The sequence below is a fragment of the Amphiura filiformis genome, chromosome 9 (assembly GCF_039555335.1).
Source record: "Amphiura filiformis chromosome 9, Afil_fr2py, whole genome shotgun sequence".
NCBI lineage: Eukaryota > Metazoa > Echinodermata > Ophiuroidea > Amphilepidida > Amphiuridae > Amphiura > Amphiura filiformis.
Genome location: NC_092636.1, coordinates 56,512,576 through 56,532,130, shown reverse-complemented (window position 1 = coordinate 56,532,130; position 19,555 = coordinate 56,512,576). Strand labels below are relative to the sequence as shown.

At 42.6% G+C, this 19,555-nt stretch overlaps 1 protein-coding gene across 1 annotated transcript; it reads left to right on the top strand.

Moving 5' to 3' along the window:
* Positions 1 to 12,887: 12,887 nt before the first annotated feature.
* On the top strand, positions 12,888 to 13,217 carry LOC140160164 (uncharacterized). The gene has a single exon (XM_072183441.1). The coding sequence runs from the start codon at positions 12,888 to 12,890 to the stop codon at positions 13,215 to 13,217; it is 330 nt and encodes a 109-aa protein (XP_072039542.1).
* The last annotated feature ends 6,338 nt before the right edge of the window (positions 13,218 to 19,555 follow it).

Here is a 19,555-nt window from a genome sequence, read left to right as displayed (position 1 = left end):
GCCCAACGTTGGAATTTCCAGATTTCTACCAGCCCCCTGAACATTACAAGTACCACGCACATCGACACCCCTATCATAAGTCCCCTACTGACATAGTCCACCATTCCACATGTCCCCTCACTCTCAGCGTCGCCCATCATTAACGGTAATTTCTTTTTCTGTATTCTGAAATAACAATGATAAAATATCATTATTAGTATTCAAGTATACAAAGCCTACTATATACTCAAAATAAAACAATTTAATAAGCGCCCAAGACAATTGCAAAAAAAAAAGTCCTACACAAACTTCCTCTTGTATAGATTATACTCCATAAATTTGTAGGCCTACTCCCATCAGCGATATTAGAAAATTTTAGGCCTACTCCCATCCACAAAATTAGAAATTTGTAGCCTTATACTCCCATCCACAACATCAGAAAATGTAGGCCTACTCCCATCAGCGATATTAGAAAATTTTAGGCCTACTCCCATCCACAACATGATAATTATTTATCGGTATCTAACTGGTTTCTGACGCTTTTCTCTTGGACTCCTGCGTGTCTGATTATCCTCGTTTCCACCCTCATCCAGTCCACTACCTCCTCTTGTGTCCTGTCCTTCCCTTGTCCCCTCCTTCTTATTAATACTAATATCCCTCTTCTCCGGTACACTTGCTGCTTCCTTCTCCTTTATATCTACTGTAACCTTCTCCTGTGCACCTCCTGCTTCCTTTTCCTTTACTTCTGATGTCTCCTTCACCTGTGCACCTCTTGCTCCCTTCTCCTGTGCACCTGCATTTTCCTTCCCCCGTGCACCTGTAGTTTCCTTCTCCTGTGCAACTCATGTGTCTTTCTCCTGTGCACCTGTAGTTTCCTCCTCCTGTGCAACTCCTGTGTCTTTCTCCTGTGCACCTGTAGTTTCCTCCTCCTGTGCACCTGCAGTTTCCTCCTCCTGTGCACCTGCTGTGTCCTTCTCCTTTACATCTGCTGTGTGTAACTCAGGCTCCATTTCACTTGCTACAACTGGTGATTTGTAAGTCCATTTCACCAACTCTGGTCCCTCATACAGCTTTAGTCGGTCAACATGGACCACTTTAGTTTTACTTCGGTGTGATCTCTGTATCCTAAATACAACATCGGAAAGGACTGTCACTATCAGAAATGGACTCTGCCAAGGTAGGCCTAACTTCTTTGAGAGTTTAGGTCGCCGTTGTGTGTCATATAGCCATACAAACTGACAAAGTTTGTAGACTGGTCCTTGTGCTGTACGGTCATAATTCCTCTTTTGCCGACGTGTACTCACTTCTAGAGCATATCGTGCTCGCTCATGAATCTCTCTGAGTTGCTCCCTCAAGTCCTCTGCATACTCACTCCGACACTCCTTCTCATGAGGTACAGCGCCTACCACTAGATCCAGAGGTAAATGAACTTCCCTACCCAGCATCATCATGTTGGGACTCTCCCCCGTGGAAGCCTGTACACTGCTACGATAAGCAAATCCAACATACGGTAAGTACCGGTCCCAATCTCTCTGTCCTTGATGTGGTTGAATCATCAATGACACTGCATTGACAATGGTTCTGTTGTACCTTTCCACCATCCCATCTGATTTAGGGTTATACGCAGTTGTCCTCGTCTTGTTGATCCCCAAGATCCTACACATCTCGCTGAATACTGTCGACTCGAAATTCCTACCCTGATCGGAGTGCAACTCCATCGGTACTCCAAACCGACAAACAAATTCTTCTACTAACTTAGCAGCAACCGTCTCAGCCTGCTGGTTTTCTATGGCATAAGTTTCCATCCACTTGGTCCAGTAGTCCCCAACAACCAGGATATATTCATTTCCATCATCAGTCCTTGTCAACGGTCCAAGTATATCTATTGCTAGACGTTCCAGTGGCGCCCCCACCTTATACTGCTGCAACGGTGCTCGGTGTTTGCGTTGTGGGCCCTTTTTCTGTGCACATTTGACACACCTCCGAAGGTATACCCTCACATCAGCATTCATTCCTGCCCAGAAGTACCTCTCCTGTACCTTCGGGAGAGTTTTATTCCTCCCCAGGTGCCCTCCAGATTTAGATGCATGTACCTCATCCAGCACTCTCTCCCTTAATTTCTTTGGCAGGACTATCATCCACTTGATGGTCTTTCCATCATCGCTCTCCCATCTCTTTGTCAACACACCCTTTTTCACTTCCAATAAGTCCCACTGCCCCCAATATGTCTTCGAGGCACCTGGTAGCATAGAAACCTCCTTCCACAGGGGTTTTCTACCTCCCTCCTCCTTCTCCCGCAAGACTTGGCCTATAGCTTCGTCTTCTAACTGCGCCTCTCTAATCATTTCAAATGTTATCTCAGGCTCTATGGTCACATTTTGTGTCTGAACCGTCTTTGAAAATTCCCCCTCTTCCTCATTGTCTCCACAACAAGGATCATCCATTGAAGGTTCAAAACCCGTTGACTGCTGATCTTCATCCAATATCCCCCCAGTCCCACACATGTTCACTTCACTACCGACTGAACTTCCTTTCTCAATCGTTTCATCGGTTTGAGTTTCAGCAGCCAATAATTCACACTCGGTCTCTTCTGTCCATGTGTCACTATCAAAATACTGCTCAACATCTAACAACATCTGTAGGTCATGCGTATCATTTTCTTTACTTCCATCTTCCTCGGGTAGGTCCACTACCATGCAACTTGCCCCCGACAGCTCCAGGTTCGCCATTTAATCTCTTTCTACCATTCGCACCGTCCCATGGTCACCAGGGTTTTCACCAGCAACATCTCCCTCCTTCTCACTTGGACCCCCTTCCTCAGTCTGACAACCTGTTTCGCACATTTCTTTACACGCTTCTGTTGGTGACTCCGACCTGACCCCACTTTCCTCTTGGTCACCTTCAGCATGTGTCATTTTGTCGCATTGCTTGCAGGGTATACGTGACAAACCATCTGCATTCTGATGTCGTCTCCCCTGGCGGTACTCTAACTCCATATTAAAGGTTGATAGCACCTCTAGCCACCGTGCTAGCTGCCCCTCAGGATTCTTGAAGTTGCATAACCACCGGAGAGATCCATGATCTGTCCGTACTTTCACTCGACTCCCTCCCACATAGTGTCGATACTTCTTCAGGAACACCACTATGGCCAACAATTCTCTTCTCGTCACACAATAGTTCCTCTCTGATTTGGACAGAGATTTGCTTCCATATGCTATGACTCTCTCTTCTCCCTCCTGTTCCTGAGACAACACACCACCAATAGCGAAAGCACTCGCATCTGTGTCCAGTACAAACTGTCCATCGGCCCTAGGGTAAGCCAGGATGGGGGCACTAATTAGAGCTTCTTTCAACTGTTCAAACGCCTCATCACACTGACTCGTCCAGTCAAATACAGCCATCTTTTCTGTCAACCTGTGGAGTGGTGCTGCTATTTCGGCAAATCCTCTGATGAATCTCCTGTAAGGGACCGATCGTTATTTACGGCAGGGGAATGGGTGTTTTGGCAAAAATATCGACAAAAAATTTCGCGTTCCCCCCTCGCGTCCGCTCAAACTTTTCGCGTTCCCCCTTGTTTTCCCAATTTTCTCCATTTAAAATTTAACAATCCCCCCTCCTGATTCAACTAAAAATTTCAGGTTCCCCCCCTCAAGACCACAAAAAAATTTCGTGTTTACCCCTAAATTTACCCATTCCCCCCTGCCATAAATAAAAATCGCTCCCTAATATGATGCCAGTCCTAAGAAACTTCGCACTTGTTTCGGCGTGGAAGGAGTAGGCCACGATTTCACAGCTTCTATTTTGGATGCATCTGTGTGTATCCCTTCACTTGACACAACGTGACCCAAATAACCGACTTGCTTCTGAAATAAGTTGCATTTAGAGGGCTTTAACTTCAGTCCTGCATTCCGAAACCGAATCAAAACAGCCTCCAACCTTTCTACAGACTCTGCTATTGTATTTCCGAACACTATTACATCATCCAGATACACAAGGAGTGTCTCCCACCGTAACCCTGCCAACACTCTCTCCATGAGCCTCTCAAACGTGGACGGAGCATTACAGAGACCGAACGGGAGCACATTCCATGCATACAACCCACTGTGTGTAATAAAAGCCGACTTGTCTCGAGCATCATCATCCATCTCCACCTGCCAGTACCCAGAGGCCATGTCAAGGGTTGAAAAATACTTAGCATTTCCCAACGCGTCAAGTGAGTCGTCTATCCTGGGAGGGATACGCATCCTTTGTCGAAATCTCATTCATTTTGCGGTAATCTAAACACAGTCTCTTATAGGCATCTTTCTTTGCCACAAGAACCACTGGGCTTGCCCCGGGGCTATCGGGAGGCTCTATCAAACCCTTAGCCAGTAACTCCTGAACCTGTCTCTCTACCTCCTCCCTCTGCTGGGGTGATGAACGCCTCAATCCTTGTCTAATTGGTGTAGCATCACCTGTCTGTATACTGTGCTTTACCCAGGGGTCCTACCAATGTCAAACTCCCCGTGGGAGAAAACATCCTGATACTGCACCAATAACTGTGTCACCCTCTCCTTATCACCCGACTCTAAATCAGCAGTACTACGCTCTGTCACCTCTTTCAGATGATCTGGGACACACACCCCGTCCCCAGGGTCAGGTTCAGACACCATCATCCTAGTACGACACACCTCAGCCTCCCCTATCGGCACCATCTTTGCCAAACATGTCCCCTGCCTCACCCTCCTGGGTCTGTTTCCGACATTCATTACACTCACGGGCACCACCTTGTTCTGAGTACATATCACACTCCTAGCTACTAACAAGCCATTTTCAGGCAATCGCCCCCTGCCTAGCGGTTCTACTACTCCAAGCTGTCCCGACCCCCTCATTCCCGATATTGTTGCAGTTATAACTGACGTATGTCCAGCTGGTACCATCGTATCAACGGCGGCCACCACCCTCGGGGGTGACGAGAACACAGTGTCTGGGGTCGGGGAACATTGAACGGTACACCCCTCCCACTGGAGTTGTAACTGTCCAAAATCAAGTTTTGCACCTGTCCGTCGCAGAAAATCCATCCCCAACATGCAGCTTGTCACCTCACCCACTACAATCGTCACCCTCTCATATTGATTCCCGACCCTCACCTCAACTGTGGCTTTCCCCCACACGTTCACCGCACTGCCATTAGCTTGTTTTAGAATCAAGTGTGGGCTTTCTAGTTTCGGCCGCCTATCTTCTGGTATACTATGGTATGCGTTCGGTGTCAAAATAGTGTGGGACGTGCCCGTGTCTAACAACAGTGGTATTGATAACCCCTGCACATATGTCGGTACCCATATCTCAGATATATTTTCTGGTATTACCACTTCTTCCATCTCTCCTGTCGGCACTCCGAAGTTCCCCAAACTCCACACCCGACCCTCCTTTACTTTAGCCTGGGCCCCTACTGAGCTACCGGCCGCCCCATGGCCCCCTGGGATGGCCTGCCATCGTTTCCCGACACCTGTGGGCAATTTCTTGCAATGTGTCCTTCTTTTCTGCATTTATTACAGACAACTTCTCGGTGTGTACAATCCCGGGCCCTGTGGCCTGGCATCCGACAACGAAAGCACAGAGTAGGCCTACTTGGACACTCCCGGGCAAAATGCCCTGGTTGCTGGCACCTATAGCATACCTTCGGGTCAGATTCCCTACCCCTCATATCTCCCTGTCGAACATCTGGTGCTCTCATGTCCCTCCCGGGGACCTCCCTCTTATACTTCGCCTCCATCTCTTGCTCTACCTCCTTTATCACCTGTTTTGCTATTGCCTTTACAGGTACTTCCGTCGCTTCCGCAGCCCGACTGTATGCATGTCTATTTCTCCCCTTGTTATTTTCTATACGGTAAAATGACTCTACTGCTTGTGCCCCCTGTACTGCCGCCTCCAAGGTCTTAGGCCTTGTGCGGAAGAGTTCTTTCTTAATATCAATATCTGTAATTGCATGTTTGAAATACTCTCTTGCAATTCTATCACGCTCCTTCCGTTCAGTTCTCGGGTGTGATAAGGCTGTTAGCCGTTTAATATCCTGCGCCAAATGATATAAACTCTCGTCCGGCTTTTGTTCTCTTTTGGTGAGTTCATGGAAATAATTTTCTGAACACTCCCTTGGGCCAAACTCTTTCTTCATCAACCGTACCAGTTCCTTATAAGCCATTTCCTTTGGGTTTACATCATTCACACTTAGTGCGGTTAGAGCGCCCCCTTGACAACATGTGAACAATTGGTACGTAGCCTCCTTGTCACTCCACTTATTATACTCTCTACATGCCTCAAAATGTGTAATGAAATCTTTCCAAGGAGTCTTCCCATCATACGGTAATGTATGCCTTTCACGCTTAGGTTTAGTGCGGAACCTGTCCTTTAACTCCTCAGCATTCCTAACTCTCCCCTCCCTCCGCAATGGTGGGGGTACGTACGGATGGCTACTATTGGTGGGCTCTGGTGCCCCTCCCTCATCATAATGATTAACCTCATCAATGTCAGTATCTTCACACACCTCCATTCGTCCCATGCTCTCCCCCAGCTCGTCACAACTACTCCCCTGGGGGTCAAGGGACGGGCAATATACTCCCTCTGGGTCCTGCCAATAGAGCGACTCCTATATTGAACACTATCCCTCCCTAAACTCCGATCCCTCCTTTTACCACGCACCTCATCACCACTACCTCCCCGAGGGGTCATGCTGTATGTCACATGCTTTCCCCTGGGCTGGCTATGAAATTGTCTCCTTTGGCTCACCCCACTCCTCTCTGACATCCGACCCCTCCCCCGGTTATACCTCTCATCACAATTACCCTGGGTTCCGTAATGCCTCTTGTCATGATAATCCCCCTGGGTGTCCAAAGATTGTGACACGCGCTCCCCCTGGGTGCCATAGCGCCGCTCACCACGGTAATTCCCCTGGGTGTCCCAAGAACGGGACCCATGCTCCCCCTGGGTCTCGTAGCGTCTTCCATTACCGTAACCCCCCTGGGTCCCACGTCTCTCATCACCATACTCCCCTGGGTCATCCCTGCCATGTGTTACACGCCTCCCCTGGGTCTGATAATGAGAATGTTCTCTATAACGAGCCCCTCTCCTTTCTAAATCTCTACATCGTGCCTCCCTCCTTATAAGTTCCTGTTCCCTCTTCTCCAAATTGCCCTGGGGTACAAATCTCCCCCTTCCGTTGTAATGTACTTCATCCCGGGTCCCCTCGGGGTCATGTTTCCGCCCCTTTCTTTTGGTCATCCGCCTCTCTCTATTCATCTTTCTTTCTTTACCCTCGTCACTACTCGTGCCCGACGACACATTTGGTCTCAACTTGGCTTCGGTCATCAACAATTTATTTTCCCTTTTGAGCAATTTAGCCTCCCATTCCTGTCGTTCATCTTCAGATCTTTCCCTCTCCCTTTCTTCACGGGCTTCCTGTATTGCTCTTTTCCTCTCCCCACGTGTTTGCTGCTTATGATTCCCCAATTTATCACTCCCCTCACGTGCTTTTGCCATTATCTTATCTTTTCGTTTTTTACAGTCTATTCTATCTTGCTCCATATGTTCTTCAATTATACGCACTGCCCTCTCCCTCTTAAGCTCATGCCCATGTGTTAACAAACCTTTAGGTCTCGCACCCTGCTCTAATGCAGATTGACCTGCTCCATTAACACCTAACCCCCGGGATGCTGTCACTGCACTAGGTTGTCGGTCATCAATTTCCATCTCCCTTTCATCACTTTTTGCCTCCCCATGTGCACGTGGCAATTTAAACCTCACTTCAGGGTCCTCAGGGTCTGACCAATATTCGAGCGATGACTCATAATCAGTCTCACCCCCAGATTCAGCACTTGAAAATCCTCCCTCCTCCACCGTGTTTGGTGGCACCAGGGGAACACCATTGTAACTCCCTTCACTACTGGTACCATCGTCAGTATCCTCTCTGGTCATTCCACGTCGGTCGCCATTCCCCCACCCCCGGGGAACCTGTCTGCTACTTGAGGGGGCATTCTCAGCCCGCGCCGCCTCCTCTCTCCATTCGTTGCCATGTCTTCCGACATATTGTTGCTCTCTCCTCACCTCCCACTCTCCATGCGTTGCCATGTCTTCCGACATTTATTGACCCCCTGGGTCCTCTCCTCCGTCCGGCTTCCTCTACTGTGTTTCCTCACACAATCAGTATCCCACTTCTGACACCAAATTTGTAGCGGGACGGCCGTTTGTCTAATATATGGATTATTAATGTCAGGATAACCGGGTTGACACCAGTCCCCTGGGGGACACTGTAAGTTTTGTGTGAAACGTGAGTAAGTTGTGGGGGACAGAACCCCACGTTACTGCCTTGTAAGGAAAACACGAAAGCACAATAAAGTTTTATATATATCACAATAAACACGTTTAATTAACTTTTAAGTCACAACCAGCAACAATCTCAACAACATACAATTACTCCCAACTACCTCCTCACCCTCAATCTGGTTCCCACCCTCAGACAATGAAATTAATGTCTGAATCGGATCCTGATAACTCACGCCCCTAAATCAGAATGTTCCGCCCCTGAATCAGAATCTTCCGCCCCTGAATCAGAATGAAAAAGAAGAATAAAGAATACTGCATTATCTGTTTATTTAACAAAATATCCCCACCCCCGGGTTATAAAATTAATGTTTTATTACGTAAGCCCGAATAATAGGCCTACAATTTAAAGTATGTGTGTATATAATGTATTTGTGTAAAACTGGTTACAGAGCTTACAGTACACCCCTAGGTCATCATCCTCGGCCTCCTTCTCCTGCTGTCATATATCCCGTGGGTCAACCATGTGTGCTTTCCCTCTGGTACGCCTACACCCCGTACCCTCACATCAAGCAACACAAGGTAACGCTCCACCTGTCATGATGATCTTCACGTGCACCCTCATGCACGCCTTCTGGTCTACACTCAGGTAACGACGACACACGACCCCTTGGGTCGGATCCACTACTCTCCTGGGTAGGGGCGTCCGTAACCAGTTTGTATATGTATGGGTGTGTATATGCATGATCAACTTACCTCACAGAATATCACTGACCCCTGGCCTCTCTTTATGCGATCACACCTAATGCTTCATCTCCCTCCTTCTGTCACCACTCCTCTCCTATGAAGCCTGCAAGCACCACCCACGGGTGCCAATATCCCATAGGTGTGACACACATCTAGGCCTGTCCCCAGGGTATGGATATCTCTGTGCGTGTGTGTACGGAATGTTTGTTTGCACATAAATATTCATAACACAAATAATTTACATGATTCATGATACACAACATTATTCTCCCCTCCCCCGGGATGAATTTGACATCCTTAATATAATATGAAAAATATGGGCCTACGTGCATAAAAATATCAATATGTTTTTATTTAACATGTTTAAAGTTGACGGCACGGCGCGCGAGTATTTTATAATAATAAAATATCACATTAGCAGAAGGAGGATGATTTATTTAAAAAGTCACTCCCAAAATTGCCATAAAATAATTAATTAACACGACAGAGCAATACATCCCGTCCCTCTCAATCATGATTGTCATGCTCAAAATTAGTTTTGCTCCCTCCCTCACTTCAACAATAATTATGATGTGCGACTTCATAATTATGCGCATGCGCCACATTTCAATCTCCGAAAATGGCGACTTTTCATTCTTTAGAAATTTAGCTAAAAATAAAATCAAAAATGATCAAAAATATTTCCACCACCTCCTTCTGCCAATCCTACTTCCTATACCTTCGGTAATATTATCAAAATGATCGGTAAAATACATAGAACATGATTATTAAATAATAAATAGAATTTTGTATCGCCAAAAATATGAAATTTGATGTAAAATCCTGACATGACATTTTGGAAAATGAATACATGCAAGCGCCTACGCACGATAAGCAATCAAAATGATCACTGATACATGACTTCAAAAATACGATTTAAAAGTCTAAATTTCAATACTGACATTTCGAAAATGTTCCAAAATAATTCCCTAACATTCGACTTTCTGATCTATAACATTTTTATGACATAATTCATAATAAAACAGCGAAAATCACTAAATATACTTGCCGTCAACACAAAGATATACAATCAAACCTCTCACCTGAATCAGAATAGCCCAAGCGTCGCCTTGCGTTAACCACGCCGCAAGCCAACCAGCCAGAACCGGTTCTGAGTTGAACGCGTAATGATGATTGGTCATCATTTTCATAATTTTAATTGATCGGCACATGCGCTCAGCCTATATTTAAATCACAATTAGCGCTAATTTCAAAAACGCGAATTTTATATAATCAAGCAAGTTAGTGATTATTCGATAATACTATTTTATTCAATCCCGCTTCAATTACATAGATAGTTTTCTGATAGCGCTCTCATGGGTCTTTGAACCTGTCTGCAGCCCTCTAGCTTTTGATTCAACACGTTACTTTGGGGGGGCGGTGTACAACCTTCAAGTAATTATTTTGTGTAAGCTAACCCTAAGCCTATTCATAACCCTAATCCTAACCCTAACTCTAACCCTAATCCTAACCCTAAACTAACCCTAACCAATCAATGACAGTGGCTGTTTCAAGTCTATAATCCTTCTTGCATGATCGCCTGTCGAATTCAACTACCTGCTTCGACCGGAGACAAAGTTCAGACCCCGGCCCTATTGGGTAGCCGTGTTAACGTGCCTAAGACTGAAATCCTATCGTATTCGACCAGTAATGTGGCGACAGGAATGGAAGAAGATAGCTATGCCGGTCAGCATGATCTTGTTTGCATTTTGGCAACCAGTGTTTATCTGTTATCGATGATGGATCGATTGATAATCGATAATCAATATTCAATCAATATAATCAATATCAATCAAGATTAGGCCTACTATTCAAATAGCATTAAAAATGAGCGGGGTGATTTTCAAATCAGGCCTTTTCCTTACGTACTGTCTATTTGTATGGAGGTGTCAATCAATAATCAATAATCGATTATAAATTATCAATAATCGATTATCAATAATCGATTATCAATAATCAATTATCAATAATCAATTATCAATATCAATCATGATTGGGCCCGCTATTCAAATAGCATTAAAAATGATTGGGGTGATTTTCAAATCATGCCTTTTCCTTACGTAGGCCTACTGGCTATTTGTATGGAGGTGTCAATCAATAATTGATTATCGATTACTGATAATCGATATTGATAATCGATAATCGATTATCAATACCAATCATGATTGTTCCCGCTATTCAAATAGCATTAAAAATGATTGGGGTGATTTTCAAATCAGGCCTTTTCCTGTCTATTTGTATAGCGGTGTTGATCAATAATCAATAATTGATAATCGAAAATCAATAATCGATTATCGATTATCAATAATCGATTATCAATAATCAATTATCGATCTAGATAATCTTAATCTTCAGAATGTTACAGAATTTTTTTTTAATTTAAAGTTGAAAATTGTAACTTTTTTAAAATTTCTAAAATTCCCATTTTCACCTTCACTTGCATAAAATGAACATTTTCTGCAAAATTTTGTTGATAAAATTGTTCTGAATTCGAAAATTGCAGGGCTTGTGTGGGCGCATTCCAGTGTGGAAAAAGGGTCAATGTCAGTTTCAATTATAACAATCTCCATGCAGGGAGGTAAATAAGGATAATTTACTGAGTGGGCAATTTAATTTATTTTTGCCCTCAAATTAGGGAAAATAATTTACTGGGTGGGCAGCGATAATTAATTTCATGAAGGCCTTTGGATTTTTGGAAATGTAGATCTGGTTTTGCGTGGAAGTTGGCTTTGATGTAAAAAGTGGACTTTACCCTCCCCATAAGGCCAAGAAATTTTTTTTTCCTTGCCCTCAAATGAATTTTAACAATTGGGTCGCTCGGTCGGTTGGTCGGGATGTCTTCTTTTTTTTAATTACTAGCAAACTCTATTGTTTGTATTAATCAAGGCTCAAAATATGAAAAATCAGACAATTTTGGTGTCAAAATGAATCAACTAACATTACAAAACAACTAAAATGTTGAACACACACTCTAAAATACATTTTTTTTTACATCTTGAGAATGCAAAAATTTGAAAAGAAAAAAAATCTTTTTCAGGAATTTCCAAAAATAGGGTCGGTATTCTTTTGTACAGTAAATAGAAAAAAAAAACTTTTTTCTGATTTCCAAAATTAGGGTCGGTCGGTTGAGGGCAAGCAAACATCTTTTTTATTGGCCTAAATGCATCTTATTAGCATATGTTGCAACATTCAAGAAAAATTGTATATCATATTATATTTCACTTTGAACATTTAAAAATCTTACACTAAGAAAGGAAAAAAAGCAGTAAAGTTAGATGGGAAGGGTAATGTTTTTATTTGGTATTACAGTGAAATAATATTTTGACTTTTACTCTTTTGACTTTTGACTTTAACTTCTTGTCACAGACACACGTCACTCACAGATTAAAGAAATATAAATTTCTGTTTGGACGAGTGGCATTTTCTAAAATGTATTGAAATTAATTGATAACAAATTATATAAAAATGTGTTAAAAAGTTGAACAAAATTATATTTCTAAAATTTATTTAAAAAAAGGTTATTACCAAACCAGGTATTTACTAGTAATTTCAACATGCTCAATGTTTTTAAGTATTTCCCAGTAATTTCTGGTATCAGAGATGCCACATTTCTTTCTCATGCCTGAATTTCTTCTTTTATTAAGATTGTCAATCGTTCGCTCCTATCTGGCATCTTTCCTGCATCATACAAGGTTTCTAGTGTAACTCCCTTGATCAAGAAACCTGGACTGGACGTTAATATACTGAACAACTACAGGTCTATCTCCAACCTGAAGTTTATCTCAAAGGTTGTTCAGAGGGCGGCGTCAGCCCAGCTTCAAGAATACATGCTTGATAACGAACTGTATGGTAGTAGACAATCAGCGTATCGCAAGCATTTCAGCACGGAGACTGCTCTAGTGCGAGTACAGAACGATATATTGCGTGCTGTTGACCAGCGTTCTGATGTTGTGCTTGTTCTACTCGATCTCTCGGCCGCCTTTGATACAGTCGACCATCAGATATTACTTCGGCGGCTGAGAGATCGTTATGGAGTCCACGGAAAAGCGCTTGCCTGGTGTACTAGCTACCTTTGTAATCGTCAACAATCAGTTGTTATTGGCGACAGTGTATCTGCGACACACTTCATGAACTCATTACTCGTTGATGGTCGATAGACGTCCCAATAAATCGGACTTAGTCACCGGTCAGTTCTACAGCATAGATATCCATGGCTAACGATGGTTAACTATGGAAACATGTTAAAGGACATCAAGAAAATTTTCTAAGTTATTTATTTTGAGCTCTTTCGAGACGAGTAATGGATATATTCTGTAGATTTAGGTTTTGTCTGTGACTGCTAATGTGAGGCCGTCGTAGGTCGTACGGGGCTCAAACTCGGTGGGTGGGTGTAGTTCTGTCCTGGCAAGAAGAAGTTTATGTTCGTTAAGTCATCCGACCCCGGGGCCCCCTCAAGGGGTCATTTGAGGTCAAATGACTAAAACTGTCATATGGACATGAAACTAGGTCCTACGGACTCAAACTCGGTGGGTGGGTGTAGTTCTGTCCTGGCAAGAAGATGTTCATGTTAGTTAAGTCATCCGACCCCAGGGCCCCCCCCCAGGGGTCATTTGAGGTCAAATGACTAAAAACTGTCATATGGACATGAAACTAGGTCGTACGGGGCTCAAACTCGGTGGGCATGTAGTTCTGTCCTGTCAAGAAGATGTTTATGTTCGTTTTAAAGTCATCTGACACCGGGGTCCGCTCCCAGGGGTCATCTGAGGTCAAATTACTAAAAAGTGTCGTATGGGCATGAAACTTGGTAGGTACAGTCAACATTTAAAACAACATTTTTGAAGGTCATTTTGGGGTCATCCAAGGTCACCACGGGTCATCTGAGGTCAAATTAGTAAAAACTCATATATGGGCATGAAACTTGGTGGGTACAGTCAACATTTAGAGTTATAAGTTTAGATCATTTTGGGGTCATCCAAGGTCACCCAGGGGTCATCTGAGGTCAAATTACTAAAAACTGTCGTATGGGCATGAAACTTGGTGGGTACAGTTAACATTTAGAGCCAAATTTTGGAAGGTCATTTTGGGGTCGCCAGGGGTCATCTGAGGTCAAATTAGTAAAAACTGTCATATGGGCATGTCACCATCAGCCTGGTAATCGCGCCCAGGCGAGAACCGCCAAATATGGTAACCGCCTAGTCTATTTTAAAACTGATGCATCAATGACTATGTTCATCATGTCATTATTGTATCATTCTCACATACATTAGGAAATGAATTTGGAGAATAGAGGCCTTGCATGTGACATATCATCCCGTAAATATGGCGGACTACTCAAATGCATTCAACAAAAGCATTCAACAAAAGCATGATTGCAATCACGACGATACTCTCGAAGAGAGGAATGTACTCACCGGTAGAAGAAGAAGAAGAAATAGGTTGATGACAACATTTGATTGAATGGACTGCACTCCGCCATATCTACGGTGAAGGACACCGGCTCAAATCCTTTGTTTGGAGCCAATCGATAATTCCATGCAGGGCCTCTATACTTTCTGTTAATAAAATACTATGCTGACCTCACACTCCAGTAATTTCAGATCATTGAGCTCAGTAAGGTGCGCTTCAGACTCCTTATTGTACGTGCAATATTGTATGTACAATATTTTTCGTGACGTCAAAAAGTATTGCACGTCCAATAAATATACGTGCCACTTATTATTAACTTTAAAGGTGCCCATTGATTATGTAATAATTCAAGTACAGTTGAATACAAGAAGACATAAAAAAACTGTTCATCATTCCGTGCACGAACACTGCACTAAATTTACCACTCTTAGAAATTTGGCAACTCCGTATCAATTAAGCAACCAATGATTGTGGCAAAATATATATTTTCCCGGTACATACTTTTTATTGTACGTGCAATACTTTCTGACGTCACGAAAAATATTGTACATACAATATTGCACGTACAATACGGAGTCTGAAGCGCACCTAATACATCAAAGAATGTCTTCCAATTCATGAAAACAAATAGATAATCTGCATATCGGATTAAAAGCTTGAGGCATTTCAATTGCAAGGCTCATTACTTATACACCAACAACAACATAGGCCTACAAGTGTATATAATGTAGCATGTGCACACATTATCATGTTGTGGATGGTGAATCAAGCTGCAGTGCCTACCCATTCCCAAATAAATGCAGTGACCAACCGGTGTTCACTCATGATTGACGTACTGATCATTATGTATGATTTAAACTCATAGGTTTTGGCAATTTGGGATGGGGTTGGGTTCAAAATGACCCCATAGGGTTATACGGGGGTAAAAATTTCAAATTGCTCAAATACCACTTTCAAATATATCAAATTATTTAAATAAATAAATAAATAAATGAATGAATGAATGAATGAATGAATGAATGAATGAACGAATGAATAAATAAATAAATGAAAAAAAATTGAACAAATTGTAGCGTAGCTAAAATCATAATAACCATTGCTGGCAGGCGGATTCGAACCAACGATATTGACATTACCAGTCTGATGCTCTAACACTGAGCTATGCCATCATCTAGTAATGAGGGTCGAGTTTTTAGCGTATACAGTGTTTGTCTGTGATAATGCCGCCATGTGAAATAAATAAATATAAAATCTCAATTTTTAATTTAAATTTATTTGGTAATTTTCTAACCTATATTTTCTTTAGAGCAGGGACAAATATTTCCCCTTTTATCCAATTTGGCCGCTAAATAAGAATCTACTTCTTTTATTACTGATTTAATTCCGCGATTTGTTCCATTCAGCAATATCAAAGATTAATGTCAAGCATCTCACGACAGATATTTAGTTGGCTTAGTGGTTTTGCACAGTGCTTTTTAAACGGGAGGTACCGAGATCGATTCCCACCTCTGCCTGCAATTTTTTTTTTCAAGACTGGGAAATAATAACCTGACATTCGCCGCTGATATTCGTACTGCAGAAGCGGAGTTGTAACTTGTTAAACTTTGCTCCTTCCGTAAAAGGGTACATTATTTTGGCACTACATTATTTCTTTTTTTTTCCACATTGCTGGTATTAAATATCAAATGGTCATAATTGGCAGTCACTTCAAATCATCGCCAACTGAACGAGGTTCAGGAATGTCCTCTCATTGTTAATTGTTGGTTAACCCACCACTTGGACAGGATTTAACCAAAGCAAACAAAGACTTAAGCTTTTTTACGAATGCTATACATAAGTATAAGCTTATTATCCTCTTCAACAATAGGATTAAAGATTGGTGCTTGACTGGAATTACGTGCTAGTGTCATTGGTTATTGTTAAAAGGCAATAAGGTGTGTAATTGCAATATTTCCTCTGAATAGGAAAGACTCTCTACATCGAACCATGGATGCTGGTGGTTCGAATTAAGCCCGATCCTGACTCCACTTTGCAGCGGTATGCGATGCTGCGATGCTTTTCAAACATCTCAGCATCCCGCGATGAAATTAAAATGTACAGGTGGAGTCAGTATCGGGCTTTAGGAGAATGTATCTTCCAAACCCAATTCGAAATGATGCGCTTGAGAATTCAACAATATAAATAATGGTAGCTCTATTATAATACACATTAATGATTTAAGCAGATAAAATTCCAAAATATAATACGTTTTCTGTCTTTGCTTGTCACGTGGTAGGCCTATGTTGAAGTTGCGATTATATTTTTAAATAAGTTTCAAATGAATAACAACAAGACAAGTGGCCGAGTGGTCTAAGGCGCTAGGCTCTATAGAGTACTAAGCCGTGCGCCGTGAGTTCGAACCCCGCCTCTGCCAAACTTTAAAAGAAGTAAATTAACATTTTACTTTAATTTTAATTTCATATTTGGGAAATGTGACTGGGAGAATTTATGTATGGCGTGGAGTGGTGTGATAGGGCATGTACTTTAACTGGCCGGCGCGGTCCGGTGACTAAGTCTTTATTGGGCGTTTTATCGTAGGTCAACGAGTAATGTGCTCCGTACCTCAAGGATCTGTCGCTGGTCCATTCATGTTTACAGTTTATGCTGCTCCGCTTGAAGACTTGATTAGGTCATATGGTGTTGAAACTATGATCTACGCGGACGATACACAGTTGTATCTTGTATTGGATCCCAGTAGCGACGGCCAACTTCAACGCCTTGAAGACTGCGTTCGTGGCGTGAAAGCGTGGACTGCAGAAAATAGATTGCTTCTGAACGATTCAAAGACTGAGGTGTTGCATTTATCTTCGCGATTTAGCAGGAATCCGACACCAATTTCTACCATCAAAGTTGGCGACTCAGAAGTTGACATTGCTTCAGAAGTGCGCAACCTTGGAGTCCTATTTGACCAGTACATGACGCTCATACCTCAAGTGAACAATGTGTATCTCCAAAATTGGCCGTATTCGGAAATACATCGACCGTCCTATGGCAGAACGTTTAGTGCATGCATTTGTGACATCCAGACTTGATGCTAACAATAGTCTGCTCTTTGGTCTAACAAGTTCTGCAATTTCTAAGCTTCAACGGGTACAAAACAGTGCCGTGCGACTTGTTTTAGGAGTGAGTGGCCATCGCGTTAATATCAACGATTTACGCCGAAATGAGCTGCACTGGCTTCCTGTGAAAGATCGAATTGTCTTCAAAATCCTCATGATCACATACAAATCGCTGAATGGACTAGCTCCACCTTACCTGAAAGAACTTCTTAACACCTACAAACCGAGCCGCTCCCGTCGGTCGTCGTCGCTTTCTCTCCTTGAAGTACCACGGACTGTAGCAACATCAACGTACGGAGAGCGTGCCTTCTCAGTTTCTTCACCTAAGTTGTGGAATGGGTTACCTCAGCAGATTAGGAATGCCGCGTCACTTGCCACCTTCAAGAAACTGTTAAAAACTCATCTTTTTATCAATCCAACAGTTTAAATTATATGTGATATGTGATATGTGATATTCTCATTTAGGTTCAGCCTAAATTTCTTCATCCTGTCGTTTGACGAGCGCCTGTATTGTATGTCGTGAAACTCAAAAGTGAAGTCTCCTATTCCGATAGGTACATACTGAAACGGTATTGGTAAATCAAGTCAACACATAATATTATTTTTTTTAGGTAATTCCCATTTCATTTTCCTACCCAAATCGCGTAGTGCCCCTTTAAATTTCATTTCTGCTTTACGTCCTTTAAATTTAATGAGCGCTTCTGCCCATGTGCGGTTCAATCAATTATCTCCGTCAGCCAATCAGCGTGCCGTACGTATTCAATCAATTATCTCCGTCAGCCAATTAGCGCGCCGTACGTATTCAATCAATTAACCGTCAGCCAATCAGCGCGTCCGATATGCTGGCCGGCTGGGCGACCGCATGTCATTCTCATCTTTTGCTGCAGGTGAATATTTACAGCTTTTCTTTGTCGTATTTTTAAATTTATTATTTTTAGAGTATTATTATGTTTTCGGAATTAAATCGTTCCAAATTAAGTTAGGATATTGTGTATAGAACGCGGAGAGGTGGTTTTGAGATCGTGAAATCAATTTTAAAACGTGTTTTGGATGATTTTTATCATGCGTGAGTTTAGTGATTTTCATGTTGTCTCGCACGTGTATGCGGTGTGCATAGCGCCTGCATCCAAATTTCTTGTCGTTTATGGTTTCAAATGCACCTCCTAAATCACGATTTCTCATTATAGTATTTTATAATCGTAGGTCCTAAACCAGACAGCATACCTTTGCCCTTAGTATGGTGTGCAATTCTGCTTTCTAGGTAAAGTGGGAAGTGAGAAAGAGCTGGAATAGTTTGGAGTTGTGAATTATTTTGTGTAATTAAATATGGTTTCCATCACTGTGCATGCTTATACAGCGTGGGTTACGTGCGGAGGTGATGGATGACCTTTTTTCGAGGTCAAAGGTGCGTGTACAGCCAGGAGGGTGAAAGTGCATAGGAACAATGCCGGAAACTACGTCACGCTATTGTTCGACTTAGACTACATATTTTTTAACGCATGCGTGTTCGTCAATACAGCTTTTAGTCTCCTCCACCTTCGCAACACGGTACGTGGAGTGTCTGGAATCACACTGACGGCGGAGGAGAATACACCAGGCACAAAAGAAACTCGTCAGTTATATTCATCCTTGCTGTTCAATAACTTGATAATTTTGGATTATTCTGAAATATACATTTTGTTAATTGGACTTTTCTTTCTCATTTGACACCATGTTCGTGAACATTGAGCAAGAATTGACCAAGATATGCGCCTCCAAACTCTCAAACCCCAAAATGAAAAGTTGCAATTTTAACGATTCAATTGTGCCTGTTACACTGTGTGCTTTATTGATTGGCCCGTGGTGCTTGTGTGCAATACAACGATGCGTTCCCATTGAAAATCGTTGAAAATGCAACTTTTGATTTTGGGGTTTGAGGCTTTGGAGGCGCATATCTTGGTCAATTCTTTTCGTTTTTCACGACCAGGGTGTCAAATGAGAAAGCAAAGTCC

Bases quoted from the DNA above. Each gene is read 5' to 3' on its own strand.
- LOC140160164 (XM_072183441.1), top strand. From the start codon at position 12,888: ATGCTTGATAACGAACTGTATGGTAGTAGACAATCAGCGTATCGCAAG.